Below are 20,311 nucleotides of genomic sequence, written 5' to 3'. Positions count from 1 at the left end.
TTTTTACTTATTTACTTTTTAATACTTTTAGTCTAAGGATGAAGATGGAGTGTGTCTGGATGGTTACATTCATCTCGATAACTTGGAAATATTAGAAACTCTGTATGGTAATGCTAATGAATTATGGAACAGAGCAAACTGTGATAGTAAGTATTCATTTTTTTTAACATATAATCACGCGTTCAAAAAGACACCTAACGCTGGTCACTGGTCTACATTATAAAAAATCTAAAGAAATATTAATTACTCAAACTACACTTATTTAAACAACCCAAATAAAGAATTTTCCCAAATGGAGTAAGTCATTATTTTGGACTTGTTGCCTGGGGGCTTCAAGCGCCTACTTTTCTTTACCATAGTCACTTTACACCTTAAAAAATAACAAAAGATTAATTTTGAGGGTGTCTTTTTTATTTGATTTATTTGTGATTTTATTTTATTTTTGTTTATTTATTTTTTTCATTTTATTTTTTTATTATTTAAAAGTTGGTATTTGACGTTCAATCGTAACCCAATGTTTGAACATTGAAGAACGCGAAATAATTTCAGTTTTAATTACAAGAATCGAAATAGAGGTAAAAGGGAACTACTGTGTTTTGGGGTTGTTCTGGACAGTTGCGTAAACGTTTTAAATAGACTAGGCGAGGGAGGTTGGATTTTTCATATATTTCCCATCCATTTAATTATTGACTGACTTCTCCCATTTATACTTCGTCGAATTCCGTCGCTTATTAAATGTTTCCACGCCATAGGTTCAAATTCAAATAATATAGATTCAAAAGAAAAGAGAACATGGACATTAACAGATCTCAACTTACAGAGTGCTTTCAAATGGACAACGGCACATTAACAAACGTTTCATCTGTCGAAACAACAACCTTTAATGTATTATTTACTAACTTGACCGACTGTATCAAACAGCCTGATGTCAACGCAACTACAGTGTGCCAGAATTGTGCGAAGCAATACAATGAATTGAACAAGTTCTACATTGCGATCAGTTATGAAAACAGAGGAGGTGTTTGTATGGATGTCGTCGATGTGGTATGCTTTTAGATTATTAAAATTTGTCACTTTTACATGTGTTTAATTTAGATGAACGGAACTAGAGGATATTGGAGTAGTAATTGCTGCAAATTTAGACATAGAAATGAACTTGGTTTTATTATATCTACTGTTTTTATTTCGTTACTTACAATTTTATTTTATATTTTAACCAAAGTTTGCTCACAGAAGAGGGCTCCAGTTATACTCAAACGTAAGTAGAACAATATTGGTACCTATACAATAACAATAATTTAAACTTTGTTGTAGAAACTAGGTTCTCAGGATCTTTTTGCAACAGTGCCAGTTGATTTAAGTTGTGATATAGTTAAATATTCGAAATGTTTATAATTGAAATAAATATGTTTTTGAAAACAATATAATATTTACAATGTAAATTGGTAATGTGTAGAACTTGCGCGAACACACTCAGAATGTTCTAAAGCATTTCCACAGCAAGACCAGTGCCTTCGACCGGGGTGTCCATCGTGCCCATGACCACAACCTCTGTATCCACCCGGCATTTTTCCCCCACAACCACACGTTGCCTCCTTACTCCCACCACTTGAGCAGAATGTGCAACAGTGAAATGTACCATGATGTGGCCTTAATGTTCTGACCACTATCGGAAATGGATTGTCCTACGAAAGATTTATTATGTAAAAGTTATATCATATTAAAACCTACCTTAATTGGTTGGCCTTTTATCAATACTGATAGAAGTAGTTTACCTGCCACATCCGGTGTGAACTTGAGGTTGTAAGTACCATTGCGGTTGTCTTCTACTTTTACTTGCACTGATCTGGAAATACCTGCATCGCGATGCCTTAGGTCTGCAATTACAGTCTCGCCGCCTCGTTGCAGTGGTTCATTACTGCTGTCGTATGTTTCTAATGTAACTTCCATTTTTTTTCCTATCCTTATATTTTCTAAACCTACAAAGTAGTTTTTGTTAGTACGTAAGGAAGAATTGAAAATGTTGATATTGAGTCATACAAAAATTATTTCGATTTCGCGTTGTATTTCAACATAGGGAAATTTACATTTGTACCACTTTATGTACGGAAAGTGAACTAAAGTAAGTCTGGCGATAAGCATCAAGAACGTGTTGGGGAAGCACGCGGTGTAGCCATGACGTCTTTGGTCCTAAAATTGCGTCGGTTTCGTTCTGACGCTGCCGGAATGCCGGTTTACTATTGGTGAAAATGGAACGCTGGTCGTGGTCGTTGCGTTCCGTCTTGTTTGCAGTACAGTCGAGCTTACCTAAATACAACCGACACGAAAAAATTGAAGAGATTACTGCTTGACTTTGCTCGCAAGAACGTATCTACCATATTTCTGCGGTTAATGTTATTGAACGGCGAATTTTAATCGCGCGATTGTGAAGGCATTTTCATTTTAATCGTTTTTAGCTAAAAGTTAGTGGATCCTCCTTGTGCTCCATCTCTCTCGACGCGCTACGTTTCTATGACAGGAAACCGCCAGTGCGCATTCAAGCATAAGTGTTTTGCCCGTTTGCACCGACAAATTTAAGCCGAGCTTAGCTTAAAATCCATGGCAACCATTGTCTCAATAATCGTTGCCATGGATTTTAAGCTACGCTTAAGCTAAGCTCCGCTTAAATTTGTCGGTGCAAAGGGCCATTTTATCCGCATGTACAAGTGGAATTAAAGTTTCTTCGCAATTAATACTTACATTAGTTACATTTTAAGAATTTCGGTTAGGCAACACATTTTGCAACTGAAACAATAGCACTATGGGAAAAAAGAAACGCCTTGTATAAGCAATTGTGAAAAGTCATAAACTTTGACTGTTCAAAATTGCCAAAAAAAGTCGGTCGCGGCAAGGCGTAGGTAGTAGGTAACTGGTTTTCGATGGCTTCAGCAAAGTGCACGCGTACAGGATTTCTCAATGTTTATTTGTTTTGTTTTGAAGAGTAATTGCAGATAGAAATCATTTTATTCTTTCTCGTACCTACTAACCATGGTACAATCTACCTACTAACCTAAATTTCTAAATAATATTCTCGGAAGCAAACTTTATTTCAGGTCACGCCGTTGTTATGGGTTAAAATTTTCACTATCGTTCGTATTTACGGTGATGGTTTCTAAACCGGAAATTATCCTGTTTAGCTGATGGTCACCAAAAACTTTTCCTTCCAACTGTTTTTGCTCTGTTTGATTATTATAGAGTGCTACACTAATAAAAACAGTAAGTATGTGATAAATTACATGTAGTCGTTGAAATAACTGCGCTGACTGTTTCATGTTAATTCTTAACACTTTATAAAATTCACGCTACGGGTCAACGCACGGTGGTTGACTTAACAGAGTACTGGTGGCTCACGCGTACAGAGGGTGGTTCAAATTCGTTCGTGTCAATGGAATCTCCGTAACGGTAAGATATACAGCGTGGTGTTAAGCGCTTCTGAGGTAGATAAAAGCAGAAGCAGGTTGCTTTCGGAGTCTTCTCGAAAAGTCTAGAGAGTATATTATATTTCACAGAAAGAATGAGTCACATCCGCTTTCATTCATTTATGGACTTGATGACGCCTTGGTATCGCTCTAGAAGATTCGCCACACTATGACTACGAATGCGTCAATTTAATTTAAATTCTTACCTTTAAGATAGTGTAAATACACCGATCTGCGTAATATATAACCATTGAATAACGAAATCAGATCACTCAACACGGAATAACTATCAGTAGTCATAGCATTGCGTTCTTTCTTGTATTTGAAACGCGATCATATTCTTAACAGAAGCTTTCCCAGCTTCAGAGGTACTTAAAACTATGTCACATACAACTAACTCTCTTAGTGGCATATGTAACGGGAGCCCTTTAACGTATTTCTGTGCTTAATTCGCGTAGAGTCGCGACCTGCAGATTACCGTGAGGTTATAAGTAAACTACCTGTAAAATTAGCACAGGGTGATTGGATATATTGGCGAGGCACTCGAATGATCGAGAGTGTATTTTTTTTACGGAGAAAGTTTGTGCGTCTACGGTAGCGAAGTTTTAGGCCCGGTTCACACGTTGCCGCACGCGCGTGTGTAATTACAGTACCGCAGCGGCGCCGTATGTTTAAAAACCGGACGTGTGCACCGGGCCTAAGTAGGTACGTGTAAATTAAGAGGGTGAAATTGGGAATTGAGGTTTTTGGTGATCCTCATTTATACGAGATAATTGACGGTTTAGAAAATATTACGTTAAATACCTAGGGTCAATACAGTTGAAATGCGAAATAGCGGATGTTGTTATACTTGAAAACTTAAAAAAAGTCAAATTATATAAATAATACACATAGAGATAATGAAACTGATGCAGTCATTATATTAAAATCAACCCCTTCGTTGGCGATGTTTGTTACATCACGTTAATTTTAAAATTGCTTACACTGTTAGAGTACCTACCTATGCTTGAATTTAACAGTGAGTAGCGTGGTAAAAGGAATGTAATATGTTGTACATAATTAATACCGGAAAATAACTGATCGATTTATAAGAAAATATTACTTGATTACTTTAATCGTGCAATTATGTTTTTTAAATAGGTACCTACATTGAAAAAACAAGCCAATAAAATTTCAAGTATATAAGTAGGTACGATTAATACCTAGTAAAAACATTAAAGAATAATTAAATGACGGTTAATTCCCGTCCTGTAAACAAAATTTTATGGAAGTGATAAACAAGATTGATGCCAAGTTCCGAAAGGTGTCCTACGTGTCTGGTATCAGGGTAAACACGAGAAGCGGTCATTAGTGCTTTTCTATAAATTTTGGCTTCGGTCTCATTCATGTTACTGTATTCTATATTAAGTATTAGGAAAGGTATAGGTAACGGGGTGATCGTCTATTCGTATCACAGTAAAATGTCGGGACAAGTATCTGATGCCAAGCCAATTTTGACAAGGATTTCTGTAGTTCCAAAAAATTCGTCCCATCTTAGTGATTCACCAACCTTGATGGGTGCTGCGTATTCTACTACGCCTGTAGGTAAGAACAATACTTTGCTTAGATGTGTAGTTTATTATTGGTTCATTTTATTTTGAAACAATTTGTTTCATTTTGGGTACGTAATTTTGAGAAGAAAACAAATATTGCAGAAACGCACCAGAAGAGGAGCCTAAATCACCCCCGCAATAAATTCTTAAGGAATTAAAATGTGCATCCTCAATCAAGTGGCCACTTGTTTCAAAGTCTGCCAATCAGAGAAAACTTTATGTCCGTCACAGTTTCCCTATAAGAACAAGAGGCAAACAACGCACACTTTTGACTATATTTCTCGTATTTCAGGTACAAAAATGGTATATGAAAGAGCCGTCATAATGAATTTGCGCAACTCTCCAATCTCAAACACGCCGCCGAATTGGAAAATTCCGCAATCAATAGCAATAAATCATGGATCTTTGCAGTGTATTGAAAAGAAACATAGTCCGTCTAAAAGAATTTGCGCCGAGAAGAGAAATGCGGACTTTTTCGGTCAATTTGCAGACGATGCCGAACAATTCGACATGGAAATGTAGTTATTTAATTTTTTATAAATCAAGTGCAATAGGCCATGTTGGTGTCATAGATGGCTTTCTAACATTTTATAACCACCTTGTATTTTTACAAATTTTTATAGGCTTTTAAACGGTTAGCATTAATTATAAAGTGTGAATACCAAACATGATCATGTCATTTGTCAACGATGATTTCATGAAGCTTCCCCCTACCCACTCCATTACCAAATTTCCCGAAGCTACCCCTACCCACTCCCGTTAATTTGTGGGTACTTAATTTTGTACGCAGGGTCAAAATCTACTTGGGATTGTAATTAATTTAACCCCACAACTTCAATCACAAAAAAACAAAAGTGGAAACTGTTAGATTTCACAGCGCCACCCGCCATATCGGACAAATTTCCTGGAAATTTGAAAATTTCTCCGATAGGTATTATCGCATGATTATGTTGTTGTGCGCGGGTGCACCATCCTGTTGAAACCAGCAGTTTCCATTTTTTGTGTACATTTTTTGTGTAGGTACATCGTTGTATCGTAATAAAAAATGCTTTTTTACGAGTCACATAAGAAATAAAGTTGATGATGGACATTGCTATACTTATCGGGAAAATTAGTAACTAAAAATTTTAAAAATGATGATTAACCAAAGTGATCAGGTGGATATGTTTGGTTTCCGTTGTGATATTTATGCAATATCGTACACCAATAGCTGATTAATACCACGATGGTTTAAAGTAACATACAATGAAAACTGCAAATCGAATGCACACCAGAGGCAGGCGTCACAGGCAGCCTTCAAGTTTTGTTGCTTTATGAAGAGATACCCCCATGAATTATTTCCTGAAACGTTGTTTCGGAAAGTAAAACGTACGTAACTTTTACATTCGATGACCATTTATTGGTGCCCAGTGTAATTTTTGAAATTGAGAGAGAGGAGGAGGGTGGTTAGTAAACTAGTAAACACAAATTTTACTTATCATGTTATTCAAGTGCGAAGCCTCAACGAAAGGAATTAATTTATATTAACCACCGCTATCTTCCTAGATCCACTATCGTTTAGGTATAATTCCTTAGCCATTTGGTGGTGACCATGGAAAGTAAGTCGAGATGAATCTAAAGGCCATCAGAGGTCCGCGTCTTCATTGTTTTGTGTTGTCACATTTCACTTTCAGATTTGCCAAAGATCAACGATCCCTTTCGTTGCGGTGCCCCGTTTATTCTAAGCTAGGGAATTATTGTCGTATCTTATTTCACTTCCAAGGTCAATAGGCACATGTTTGTGTTGTCATATGTCATGGAGATTGCCATGTAGGGATATTCTGACTCAATTCCAATAAGGGTTAATTCGGGTGTCGATATCTGGTTCTCCTCTTTACGAGGAATTTCAAAACTAAATAGACATCTCTACAGGTTAGCAATATGATGATCTCCAAAATTGTCAAAGGTCATCAAAGGTTGCTCGTTCAAAGTCCAAAGGTTGGTCGCCGTTCAAAGTCCAAAGTTTGCACGCCGCTCAAAGTCCAAAGGTTGGTCACCGTTCGAGACTCCCATATGTGGTGTCATATTTCATTTTCACGTTATCAAATTTCAATAACCAGGTCCTTGCGGTGTCATATATTCCATCTTGAAGATCATCAAAGGTCAATGTATCCATTGTGTGGTGTCATATTTCATTTTCGAGGTCAATGACTGGTTCAAGGTACTTAGATTTAGTAGCTTGCATCCCATAATGGGCATGTAATACTTTCTAGTCTAAACCCGAATCCAAACCCCATGATGAACGCGAATTGAACCGACACGTGAACACCAATCGAACCCATAAACGGAACGCAAATCGTTCACGTTTGAGTTCTCGTTCACGTTTTGGTTCGCGTTCGCGTTCATAAATCTATAAGTATCTGGGCGAATGACGATGTCTTGTTTAAATTCACTGGACACAGACTTCTTGAAATGTTTCACCTCGACTTATTTTTCAAGGTCACAGCCACGAGGCAGGTGAACTCCACTTTGACCTACTTTCCACGGTCACCACCAGGTGTCGAGATACCGTCTGAATAATTATTATACCGGGTGATTCATTAGAAGTGAGGACAATTTGAATTTCCCGCAAATCAAAAAAATTATGAAGTTGGCACTAACTGATGATCATTTATTTAATTGCAGTGGTGTATCATCATGCTTTCAGTAAATCGTTTACTTATTTATAATCTACAAATACCGCTTCTGTTTTACCACAAATTATAAACTAACACTAGTCACGTTTCTTACATATTTTAGTGCATCAACTCTAAAAATTGTTCAAAATGGAAAAAGTAATAAACCGCAAATGGCACACAACATTTAACGGCGACACTGGTTTCTTAAATGACAGTCATGACAGAACCAATGGACAGAACAAAATTACTAACGAAATTCAAACCGTCAATTTAATAATGCAAAAAACACTAAAACCTTACGCGCGAAATTCAAACGATCATCACTTCTAATGAATCGCCCGGTAGATGTGGTGATGAACAGAAACTGGAAAATAGAACACCGCAGTCTAAGTAGTAAACCTTGTATCAAATTCAAAACGCCGAGAACGAAAATGCGTGTTTGAAGTTATAAATATCTGACCCTAGAAATATTACACAATTAGTGGAAAAAATCCTAGGCCGATAAAAATCGAGCGTTTCAATGTCATTGACAAAGTATTTGGCTCTAAATTATAACCGAAAGGTCTACTGCTCACATTTGTGTACGTTGCTGTCAAAATACGGAATTTCAGCCTTGAGATGTGAGATTATTGGTGACAGAGCTATTTATGTACTAGTAAATTTCAAGAAAACGTCGGAAACATAAATTTCAGAAAAAAGCGTCGCGAGTAATTAAGTAAAAAAAGTCTACCTACCTTCAAGTTGCAGTACGCAATTTTGGGGTGAGACGGTTTGCGTTGTAATAACACCATATATTGGACACAAGTCCTCACTCACATCTTTTGCTATTTCATCGGGTAGGAACTGTAAGTTATCAGGTACTTTCCAATTGTGAGACAGCTCTAATTCACTGTACCTTTCCAGTCTTTTCAATAGCGTTCTTACGAAGCTCAATAATTCGACATCAGTGCCTTCGGTTAATAAATCGTCAGTGAAAATGACAACTTCCTTCGCATCTCTTAGCCTTCTTTGTATTTCGGCCTGTTGCACAGCGATACAATCCAAGTTTTCTCGTTGGGCGTCTTGTATTTGATCACATAATCTTTGGCGATGTCTTTCTATCTCGCTGAGATACACATCCATATATCTTTCCACTTCCTGTTTAACCCGATCGCATCTGCTTTGAATGCGTTTCGAATCCCCCTGCAGACGTGTGGATAACTCAATCGTTTCCTTGGCGATGTTTCGCACTCGCTCCAATGCCTTTCTCATTGTGACCGTAAAGGATTTTGCAGCACGTGATGCCAACTCGCACATGTGTCCCTTGTGAGAGGCGGATGTACAATCTCTACAAATCACCTGTAAAAGGATATTTTTAAATGGATGGCAGCAATTTAACATTGAGACGGTAGTTAAGGCGTGTTGCATATGTTTGAATTTGAGGATAATTCCATCGAACACGTGCCCAAATGTAAAAATGTACCTGACAGCACGTCGAACAAAACACTTCCAACTCTCGATCTGGATGTTCAGAGCACATGATTTGTCGCCGGACTCGACTAATACCTCTTTTACGAGCGTCATCCAAGTGCAAAATTTCATGTTTTGAGCATTTCTGCCGAGCACTAGCTTCTGCACATGTATCGCACAAGTTGTACGCGCAGTTCGTACATCTGTAAATTGCCTAAAATATAACGATCAAGCTGAGGAAAACGTTTCAACACCTTACAAGAACGTCGTTCAGGCAAAAATCGCAGAGAAGCTGTGTCGATGAGGAGTTGAGCGTTGCGAGTATCATTCGGTGTTGTATGAGGTAATGTAACGGCAATCCTCTTACACCTTCGGGAGGCAAGGGTGACGGAATTCCGCACATACGACATATTAACCTTGTCCTATTGTCGCGTGTGACCTCGCATTTGTCGCTACCATAGCCGGAACCCTCGGAATCAGGATCTTGTCTTGTATTTAACTCCTCTGTTTGAACGTTGATAGTGGCTGAAACGAACAATTTAATTAGTTCAATTTATGAGAGAGTTTCAGATATGCACCAATGGATCAAATTATTTCTTTGATCGCCCATAGGTTTCGGTATGTATCCACCCTATCGCTTCATGTATAACGAGAGGACCAGCCTAGACGATTGATTACGCCAGTTTGTTTCGAGAGGGGGTCAATGTAATGATACCCTCTTCAGCAGCCCACATTATTGAACTGCATTACTTCCACTCCGCATTTTACTTTGAAGATAAGCACCAGACTAAACCATAGCAGTTTATTATTGGGGAGACTTTAATGTTATAATGAATCTGAATCTAGCACGCTAGATGTAGAAGCTACTGGCTACTACTTTCTTATTTCTTACGGGCCCCATATTGGCATTTTTACGGATAGAGATAGAGAACAAAAAAAAGAAATTCATTTGAATGCATCATAGCCATGCTGATTCAGCAAGATCTAGCCTATAGCTTCTACATCTAGCGTGCTATGAACATTCTGATATTAGCTTAGATTCTCCGAAAAAAAGTGTCCATAGTAGGCGCTAACGGGAATCGTCCATTCCCGATTTCAGATTCAGTGTTTTGGTCATATGTCAATTATTTTTCAAAGAAAATATTTCAGAAATTTCACAGATTTGCCCCCATTTAACCTACACTGTATCTCTCACCGTTACGGAGGTCCCAATCCTGGGCCACGAATTTGAAATACAAAAGACCAAAAGACAACATTTGGGAAATACCTAATTCTACAGTAAAATCTTGGAAAAATAGCATAACCTCTTAAGAAATTTAAGTTGGAATGTTACGCGCACACCCTTACCAACTTAAAAGTTATCCTGAAATGTGTCATAAGCTCACATTTCGACCAAATTATGTGGACTTTGTATTAAGAGTGTGGAAAATTAGGGCTTCTCTCGCAAATTTTGTTGTTGAAAACGCTTAATTAAGGTACCCGCTCTACTTTCTAGCCATTTTTATCAATTTCATGATCGTACCTGGGAGGCTTAGGCCCGATTGTACAATGTCAGGTTAAACTTCAGTTTGGTTTAACCCTGGGTTTAACTGACAGATCTGAGAAATACCAACTTGTGAAATATTAGCAAATCAAATCCTTTAACCCGCAATTCAACTATAAACTGAAGTTTAAACTGACATTATACAACCGGACCTTAATAAGGTCACGCAACCTTTAGATTCGCTGAAACACGAGTCGGTTACATTTACATGTTTGTATGTTAGATTTCATTGATTAAACTATAAAAAAAACTTGATGTACGTTAGTTAAAATTGATGACTTTTATTATTTTTGGAAAACCACTTCTGAATTTCAGTGTAAATATTACGTAATAACGTAAATAAAATAAATTAGATATATCCCCATCACCTCCTTTTGATGTAATGATGTGGAACAATTTATAAACAAGTAAAAAGGTTTTGGTCCTAACGCGAAAAACGCATTTTCCATTAATTAATCAGTGTACTTCCCTAAAGGTCGTAGCTATGTGCGCTATGCTTTCATTACTAGAGGCATATTATGGTTAAAATTTTAAAGAAATATCTTCATAAGTAAGAAAGTTGGCACTGACTGTGCAGTTGATATTGCGCATCCGCATGCGCACATTAATCTGATGTTTACAATATGCTATAAGTTTGCTAAAAGCATCTTTGGTTAAAATGTCAAAGAAACATCTCGATAAATAAGAAAATTGGCCTTGCGCAGTCTGCGCATGAGGGGGGGCTGCGATTCTGGCGAAAAAAATTGAGAATGCGGCTCGTGACAGTCGTGGATTGGTCCCGATGAGTAAGACTTTTTGGGACGTTCCAGCAGTACTCTAGATCTCTGTTGCACGAAACATTTACAGAATAATTCGAACATCGGAAATGGCCTGGGAGATTGGTGTCAAAACCGCTGGAGCTTCAACTTGGGTGGGCCGTCCCTCAATAGGTACCTAAGTCTCAACATTGGCGTTAGAAAGAGCAAGCGCGCGAGGGAGCATGCGGAAGACCTTTTCGAAGCAGGCATTATTCGCCTCCCCACCTGCATCGAAAGGGCTGGCTATTATGTAGAAAAATATTATATATACAGGGTGTCGCATTTTCGACATTTTTCTAGGATATCTCCGTAATTGTTAGTGCTATTAAAAAAGTATTATAGACATCTGTCTTTCTTTTGGGCCAAACTTAAAATGGTAAAATCAAAAAATTGTCAATTTCAGAATGACGCTGTTTCTAGTTAACAGAGATCCCTAAATATGTTTCTTACAAAAGTTTCTGTATAATGATTGTTGAATAATCATTGTTTTCAAAATAAGTTTACGGGATCAGGTAAAAAAAGTTATTGGACCTTAGGTCATTTTCTTAAACGGAACACCCTATATATTTTAATTTAAAATATGGGATATTAAATTATCTTTTTAAAAATATAACACCAGGAATGATATTCAAAACATTCAAACTAATTAAAAACGTGAAATAAAAAGGTAGAAATGATTCAATTAAAAAATATGTTTGAATTTTTATTTTGTAAAATGTTTAATCTTGAATTGTTCATTGTTATTATTTAGCAAAGAGAATGTAATATGCTATCTTTTTAGATTACAGGGTGTTCCATTCAAAAAATTTAGAGCGAGCGAATATTTCCGAATTTTAATTCTACCATTTTAAGTTTGGCCCAAAAAGCACATGACGCCTATATTACTTTTTTATAGCACTAACAATCACATCGAAAAATACAAAGAAAATAAAGCTTCGTTTTGCATTCGGTAGCGTAAAAATCTTGACGATTAGTGTGCGCATGCGCAGAATACGCAATGTTAACTTTCTTATTTGTAGAGATTTTTTTTGAAATTTTAACTAAAGGTGCTTCAAGTAAAAACAAGCATATCGCATATTGTAAAAATCAGATGTGCGCATGGCAAACTGCGGAATCCTATCTTACTTACTTATGGAGATATTTTTTTAAGATTTTAACCAAAGATTCTTCTAGTTAAGGCTAACGTATCTCATATATTTTAAATATTAGATGTGCGCAGGCGCAGACTGCGCAGTGCTAAGTTTTTTATTTATAAGAATATCTATACCATAACTTATTTTGCTTTGTACACATAAATAGTCCACTACATGACTTTTCGGGAAGTTCCTTTTATCATTGTTTGATATTGTTAATCAGCAGAATTTCAACTCAGTGATTTTTTCATCGACAGAGATGTACCTAATGTACCTAAAGGTTTTCATGGCGAAACGTGATAGACTGACTGGACTAGCTTTTCATGTCGATTGTAACAAATCAAGTCTGGATTCTATATCGTTTCTCGGTTGACCTGAGAAAACCAGTTCTTTTTATAGATTTTGAAATCAAGGATAAATCGTTTTTCGGTTGATTTTGGACGCACTTGCTTGATTAAAAAATTGATTTTAGGTTTTTGATGTAGTTGGGCTATTATAATGATTATTTTTGTTCTGCTAACCATTGTGGGTTAATCTAAGACAATTCGTTTTAAGCAGAGTTAAAGCGCTATTTGATAGATTTCGCAGACCAGGCTCCTGGACGCCTTATCATAGCCGGTTATAATTCGCATCTTACGAGCGGAGTGTCGGAGGAGGGTACTCACAAAGGGTAACTAGGATGTCTGAAAGAAATACATCCATTGGTGAAAACTTTAAGCGCGAATATCTCGAAAACGGTATGTCGGAGGAAAGTACTCATAAAGGCAAAATGAATCGTCTGGACAAGACATATCTATTCGGTGATGTCAAAAGCTTCAGTGCAAATATACGCAGAACGGATTGTCGGAGAAGGTACTCCCAAAGGGCGGTTGAGATGAGATGGCCATGTAAACACTTAAAGGAGAAAAAGGAAAAATGCAATATTGCGGAGAATTTCTAAGGGCTTAATTCTCTTTGCATTATATAGCGTAGATTTTGAATGTGTGCCAGACGACCTTTACATGTTTATGTGTAAAGAGCCTCCTCTCCATTAGTCATCTATCAACAAGCTAAACATCGATAAATTTAGCATGCTACTACCGCATATAACCTAATTATTTAGTAAGGTATGTCGGTTTAAAAAATGCGCTTTGTCTGCACAAGAATTATGCACAATTTATACATAAAAAATACGCTAAAGCTATTCGTATTAGGGTGAAATGCAGTAGTTTTAAATAGATATTGAGTCTATTCTCTATTTGCAAGTCAGTACGTCCTAAAGTGGTCATTGGTGCAAAGACAGCGCCAGTGGTAGCTTTCGAAAGCATTTCATTGCGAGGGTCTTTTTACAAAATATGGTGGTGAAACATATCTCCCACACCATGAAAGATATTTGAGTAACTATTACCCATAAGACTGATGAAGGAATGCAACCAAACTTGAGATTGGTTCAACTGGCCCGGAAGTATTATTGCAGGTAGAAAATTTGTAATGTCTCTCAGGAGGTTGCCTCTTAGTCTTCCACTTCCTCTATTATTCCAGTTATAATAATGGTTCCTACTTAAAATAAAGTTCAAATTTAGATAGACCCAAATTATTTAGAAATATATACTTTTCCGTCAAGGCAAAGATTCGGATTGGCATCTAAATACTCACTTTCGGATTCGACCTCGACTCCACCTTTAATTTTCTCCATAGTTTCCAAGCATTTCGTACAAAACGTATGCAGACAGGGTAAAACGCGAGGTTCCTCAAAGAAATGTTTACAAAACGGACACCTAAACTTGTTATCATCCTGCTTGTATCCGCACATGCTCTTAGTTCTAGATGACGACGTTTCCATTTTTTTGGACGTATGCTGCGGTGCCGAATTCGAACGATCGTGGGAAATTTTGGGCGCCTCCAATGAACGACGCTTCATTGCACCGACTTCTTGGCTCCGACGTCTCGAGAAACTTCCAAAAATATATGAAATATGATCGACTTCCATCATGACTCCCAATCTGAAACAGTAAAATATTACTATTTTAATAACAAACATAATTTGAAACGATGATTAAAGCTCACGCGTTGTGATTGTTGCTTTAGTTTTATTTATGCGTGCTTCTGTAGCGCAATTCGAGCTTTGAAAATAAAACTATAGAATGCCGAATAGTGGGTAATAAATACGCATGGATAATTTCTCCACTTAAGTTCTTAAAATAACTGTAGTACAAGATATATGAATAACTTGCATTTCTTTGGGGTGAGGTTAACGCTCGCGCCTTTTTTCACGTTTACTACAATGAGATTAATGCCTAAAGTGCTAAAAAAGTCCAAGACGCGAGAGTTTACGTTGATTTGCACATCCGCATGTTAAAGCGTGAAGGATTTAACATCTGTATTCTGAACTTGGCCCTATTAGCTACCCCAGTTAAACATCTCTATATATAGAAATAATCACAAAAGTTATGACTTGCCAGAAACGATCTAAATACGTTTGAGAACCCCCCTATTTTCTAACTTCGTTTGTTCGAGAAGTCGATTTCTGCATCAATAGTCAAAACCAAGCCGAAAAAATTTAAGGGTTTGTTGTTGGATAAGTCACGGCGTATGCGGCTATTAATTGTTAAAGGTTTCAAGTACCAATTTCGCAAAAATAACTCTGACTAATATGAATATAGTGCAAAAGCAAAATGGTTAGTGTTTAAAAATAGATCAATTTTATGCTTTCTCACTTGAACGATTTACTAAACTTGCTAATTTCTGCACGACTGTACACATGTCAATAACTAACTGCACATGTCTTTATTATAGGGCTACACGCAATATGAATTTTGTTCTACTGTGGTTTTACCTCAGGTTCACAAACAATCAACTACTAGGACCATAAGTTTAAGAAGCAACATGATACTAGAATAAGATTGTGAAAAATTATTCCACCTTAAAAAATGCGTAACATAAAAAAGTCAACACTTGGACCTGAAGGTAACACCTACTAAAGCATTTTAAGAGAGAACCTTATCCATCCAAAAGATTCCTCTTCAGGGCTCTCAAAGGATTTTAAAGGAGTTTCCAACAAACCTCAATGATCCTCACTAAGAGGTGTATTCGTGAAGTTTTAGGATCTTCAAGAGCATGAAAGGCTTTTAAGACTGTTTAAAAGTCTTTAGAACGTTTAAGAACTTTTAAGAAACTTTATTGGTCATTAGTGGTTAACAATGCTTTCACAAGTCACCAAATCTCTTCTCTCCCTGAGGTTCTAATGGTCGCCACAGCCTCTCAGTAGCCTGTATAGCCTGTAAGAGCTTTTGAGAATCCTAACTTAACAATCGCTAAGAACTTAGAAAGAGCCTTATCATATACATGATTTTGAAGTCAGGGACACTTAATGGCGAATGGACAGCCAGGAATTTCCGACAGCAGCTCCATCCTAATCTCCTGATAATATTCGAAAAATCTCCAAATTTTGAGAAAAAAATCGTTGGGGTACGAGATTCTGTAAAGTTATCTTCAAAATCTCAAGCTTTTCGCCGAAATTTCGGAATGTTTGGTATTCATCAGTATCCTAAAAATTGTAGGATCTTTTATTAATGAATTTATGAAAATTTTCACCCAACAATTGATTGTGAAATTATACGATTCCTAAAATTTTTGCCCACATTCTGATATAGAGGATTATGATCGAATTCAGCTCTAAAATGCGTCTTAAATGCGTGGGAAAGCGATTTCAAGGGTTCTGGGACTTACCAAATCCTAACGTTCTCATGTGTTCTAATTTATAACAGCTAATTATGGAAGCAAATCAAATCATTCTTCCATCGTCATTCTATTTTTTTGTTAGATAAATGTTCCGATTGAATTTGTTTATCTACTTATTAGGCATTGATCAACTTATATCCACCCACCTTGGGTAGTTTGCACAACGTAATGATTAATCGATTATCTATATTTGTACAGCCTCTAAAGTGAAGTCCTACGTTTAAATTGACACGGTAGAGCTCTTACAATTTCATTATAAAAGGTTACCTTCATAAATTCTTCCTTTTGCTTATAGTGCCGATATACCTTTCCGCCCACTTCCGGTTTCATGGGAAATGGCCCAGGTTTTGAATCTTTAAATAGAACACACCCTGTATATTTTTGCATTTTTGGATTTCTGTGACAATTATTCTGAATCATTCTGAACCTTTTCAAAAGGTTTTATGCCTACTGGATTTTTTTAGAGCCATTTTTAATATTGCATCTACATAGGTGGCCATGATCCGACCCAAACTAATCTAAGGACCTTAAGTGATCGCAAAAAAATTACAATCGCAAAGTTTTAGTGGCTAATATGAGAGATCGAAATAAAACAATTTGTCAAAATTACATTTTCGTGTCTAACTAGTATTTTCAAATGGTAATCCTTTTTTGACAAGCACCCAAGTACCATTCCGGACAACGAAAAGGAAACCTGGGAAGAGGTATCTCAATACGGTCCAGTTCTAAAGGCGTATTGACCTCAGTGGGATTTGTTACGGCTAGAAGATGATATTCTGAAGAGGATTCGAGAAAATGATGATGGCACGTCCACCATGGTGCAGTTAGTGATACTGCAGAGCAAGAAATCTGAAATATTACGACAAATGCACGATGCATATCGGGAGGGCGTCTAGGAGTGACGAAAACGCTGGTTAAGGTACGTAAACGCTTCTACTGGGTGAATTGCAAACAAAATGTGAAGGAATGGTGCAGAAATGCGCATTTTATGGGTAGTCCATTTGAAAGAAAAGTCATTGATATCGCAGGCCTCTTTCCGGAGATTTTAGAAACAAATACATCTTGGTGGCCATGGACTATATGACAGCAAATTGACAGAAGCATATGCGCCACAATATCAAAAAGTGGCAACCGTGGTAGACGTTCCTGGTAAAAGAACTTTGTAGCAGATTTTGAGTACCCCTGGAACTATACACTCTGACCATGGACGAAATTTCGAATGGGCGTAATTCAAAAGCCTGCCTCAGTTATTGGACATTTGCAAGACGAGAACCACTGTTTTACACTCACAGTCAGACGGGATGGTCGAACGCGATTCCGTGAGGAATCTAAAGATTTGTTTGAAGCACCAGCGGAATTACCTTCAACGTCCCGAGGTGGATAAGATGTGTTTTCTGCAGGAGCAGGGACGGTTTCTTTATTATCTGGCAACAAAAAACCGGTCTTGTGACCGTTTTTGGAATGCTCTACAAAACTTGAAACGACAACTACATATTCATGGCGTTACAATGATGGTAATTCCGAAGATCGGATGTGGTTTTGATAGGCAGGACTGGCGTATCGTGCGCAGTATTCCGGGGCACCTGGGTGAAAATATTGGTCTGTCGCCCCAGAGGAACCCCTCAACCTACTCGTAAGACGGTGGATACCCTTTTCTTCAAAAATGGATGATGCACGAGGGGCTCTTCGTGCAAGTACCGCCATCAAGTTCGTCCAATGGAACAATAGTTGCCTGGGACTGTGTCTGCGCTACCACCGTCGTCCGTATTGCGAGAAGCAACAGTTTTAAGAGTGGGGAGAAGCCTGTGTAGCGAATATTGCAGAAAACGAAGGGTGTGGCGAAATCTTTCCGAGAAATATGACGTGCTTATTTGAGAACATATAAGCAAATCGATTTATGATTCAAGACAGTTCCACTTTCAACGCCGAAGTAATAAATAGTTCGCGCTGTTATAAATTGTGTCTTCGTGAGTGACAAATGATATTTTAACTGTTATAAATCAATTCTTTTCAAGACTGTTATAAATTTACACGTCATTAAATTTACATTACAATATCATTGCATTGTTGGTGTTTTTGTTTGATTTTTTGAAAGTTGTCAGTTTTTCTTTTGGGAGGATGCAAACAGTCAAGCGACTTCTTTTGATGGGGAGGATTTAGATTTTCCGGTTTTGCTCGAATAGACATTTGAATATTATACTCATCGAAAACGCTAGTAATGCTTATATACATACTATATAATGTGTATATATACTTTATATTGTATATAATAGAGTTCCACGAATAAAAGTCTGGAATGTTGCCGTTTCCCGAACTAATTTTTATTATAGGTATATAAAACGTATAAAAAGTGCGTTAGTATCGCATTTCTTTCTTTATTTAAATAAAAGAAGGTAAAGTTACTTTTATAAATATAAAACAAATTGGCAATTTTAACCTATGGCATAGGTCTTTGCCCTAATAACAATGCCAGTAGGTATTGCTACGCCAGTATGCAATTAATAACAAAAAAAAAAACTAAATTTATCCATTAGACTACTTGGGCTGCAGGTACGTAAAATCATCAGGTGTTAGCGAAACGTCTATTTACAGTACTGACCGTTTGCAAATAACTTCCGTATTCATTTCAAGGCGGTATGTATTATTAGCAAATTGGCAAGAATTGAGTTAAAAATTAAACTAAAAATTACACAACAGCACCAGGTTTTATTTATAAAAAAAATTCTTACCAAACAAATTAAAAAAGAACCCCCAAACCAGCGCACTAATTAGATGGTATGTACGTGTAGTAGACGTCACGTTAGGTTTAATCGACGACGCCACGTTCAATACCGACGCCGCGCCGGTTCAAAGCAGACTGATTTTAGTTAGCGTATGTTTACAGTCGTCCCCATTGAAGTTATAATTAAGTGATTTGTATGGCATTTACCTTATTGTAGTCAGTTTTGTTACGAGACGGGCCCGCCTATTGGAATCTTGAAAATTGGCAATGAATAGTAAATGACAAGTACAACAATCGCAAGGAATGGCACAAAGTCAAAGTACGTGCCGTTTGCAGATTTTACATGCATTTACTAAATGAGCGATGGTATAAAATAAAGGCAATTACACTTTGATTACATCAGGCATGTTTTAATTTGTTTTATGTGAAAGGGTTGAGGCTCATCATCAGCGCGTTCTATACGCTGTATAAATAAACTGCATACCAATATAGACAACGAGCGACAAGGCCACTTCCCGTTGACGAGTATTGACCAAAATTGAATCATTCCTTGACCATTGTCTACCTATTACTGAAAACAGAACTGGAAAATTCGAAAGCGTTCGCGAGTTATCATGTACACAAACGGACGGACGGACAGAAAGGCAAAAATCATGAATTCGCTTTTTGTCGGCCGTTAATATCGAATACACTACTAGCTAGATATTTACCGTAAAGACTCACAATCTGAATATATTTTGGATTGCGATATATTAACATATCTACGGTAATAAAAACTTCCGTTAAAAACTCGTAATTTCGTAGTCACTTCCGTTAGGCCCTCAACATAGCCCCTAATTTTTAATTTCTATGACCAAGTCGTGTAGGCGTTGAAAAGTGTTAGCAATTTATTAAATATCACCGCGTATCATGTTTTTAACTAATTTCAATGATTTAACCATTTGGTACATTCAATTTCGCATTAATCCTTTTCCCCACTGACTGCTTTATATCACTACGACTTTAATTGTAGAGTAAAGTAAAACGCGAACACAACCCCTATTTAATAAACTTTTTTTGGGGTACAGGGTAATGGGTATCCGTTTTTCGTACTAATCACACATCGCTTTGGAAGCATTGACGAAATGTTACATGGCAATCGTTCCGCCTTTTGAGAATAACCTCATTCGCCACTACTCCGTTCTGGAGATACTTGCACTTAAAGTTTTGACATCATCAAGGGATATGTTCCTTCCAGACT

General features: G+C 37.1%; 2 protein-coding genes and 1 long non-coding RNA gene across 4 annotated transcripts in view; 2 read left to right on the top strand and 1 right to left on the bottom strand.

Annotated features, from left to right (window-relative positions):
• Positions 1-1,422, top strand: part of LOC116170774 — a 2,252-nt gene extending 830 nt beyond the window's left edge. Inside the window, exons 2-5 of the mRNA XM_031487276.1 lie at positions 32-146; positions 821-1,044; positions 1,096-1,258; positions 1,315-1,422. Of these exons, the coding sequence (XP_031343136.1) occupies positions 32-146; positions 821-1,044; positions 1,096-1,258; positions 1,315-1,355 (543 nt within the window). The 3' untranslated portion in view covers positions 1,356-1,422. The remainder of the gene's footprint in view (positions 1-31; positions 147-820; positions 1,045-1,095; positions 1,259-1,314) is intronic.
• On the bottom strand, positions 1,380-19,227 carry LOC116171198 (tripartite motif-containing protein 45-like). 2 transcript variants are annotated; one of them, XM_031487897.1, is made up of 7 exons: positions 19,079-19,227; positions 14,265-14,611; positions 9,416-9,681; positions 9,170-9,370; positions 8,442-9,045; positions 1,732-1,979; positions 1,380-1,685 (listed from the first exon to the last, which is right to left on the bottom strand). In XM_031487897.1, the coding sequence occupies exons 2-7, from the start codon at positions 14,599-14,601 to the stop codon at positions 1,431-1,433; spliced, it is 1,911 nt and encodes a 636-aa protein (XP_031343757.1). In that variant the 5' UTR covers positions 14,602-14,611; positions 19,079-19,227; the 3' UTR covers positions 1,380-1,430. The 2 variants fall into 2 exon arrangements, with proteins under 2 accessions (XP_031343757.1, XP_031343758.1); XM_031487898.1 differs by having other exon boundaries at positions 1,466-1,685; positions 1,776-1,979.
• Positions 4,662-5,737, top strand: LOC116171199. Its single transcript, XR_004145395.1, has 2 exons — positions 4,662-5,042; positions 5,343-5,737. It is a non-coding gene; the product is annotated as an uncharacterized LOC116171199 (long non-coding RNA).
• Positions 19,228-20,311: the final 1,084 nt, after the last annotated feature.

Source organism: Photinus pyralis, unplaced genomic scaffold, assembly GCF_008802855.1.
Source record: "Photinus pyralis isolate 1611_PpyrPB1 unplaced genomic scaffold, Ppyr1.3 Ppyr1.4_LG5, whole genome shotgun sequence".
NCBI lineage: Eukaryota > Metazoa > Arthropoda > Insecta > Coleoptera > Lampyridae > Photinus > Photinus pyralis.
The sequence above is the reverse complement of the archived record's forward strand: the minus strand, read 5'-3'. Positions and strand labels throughout refer to the sequence as shown.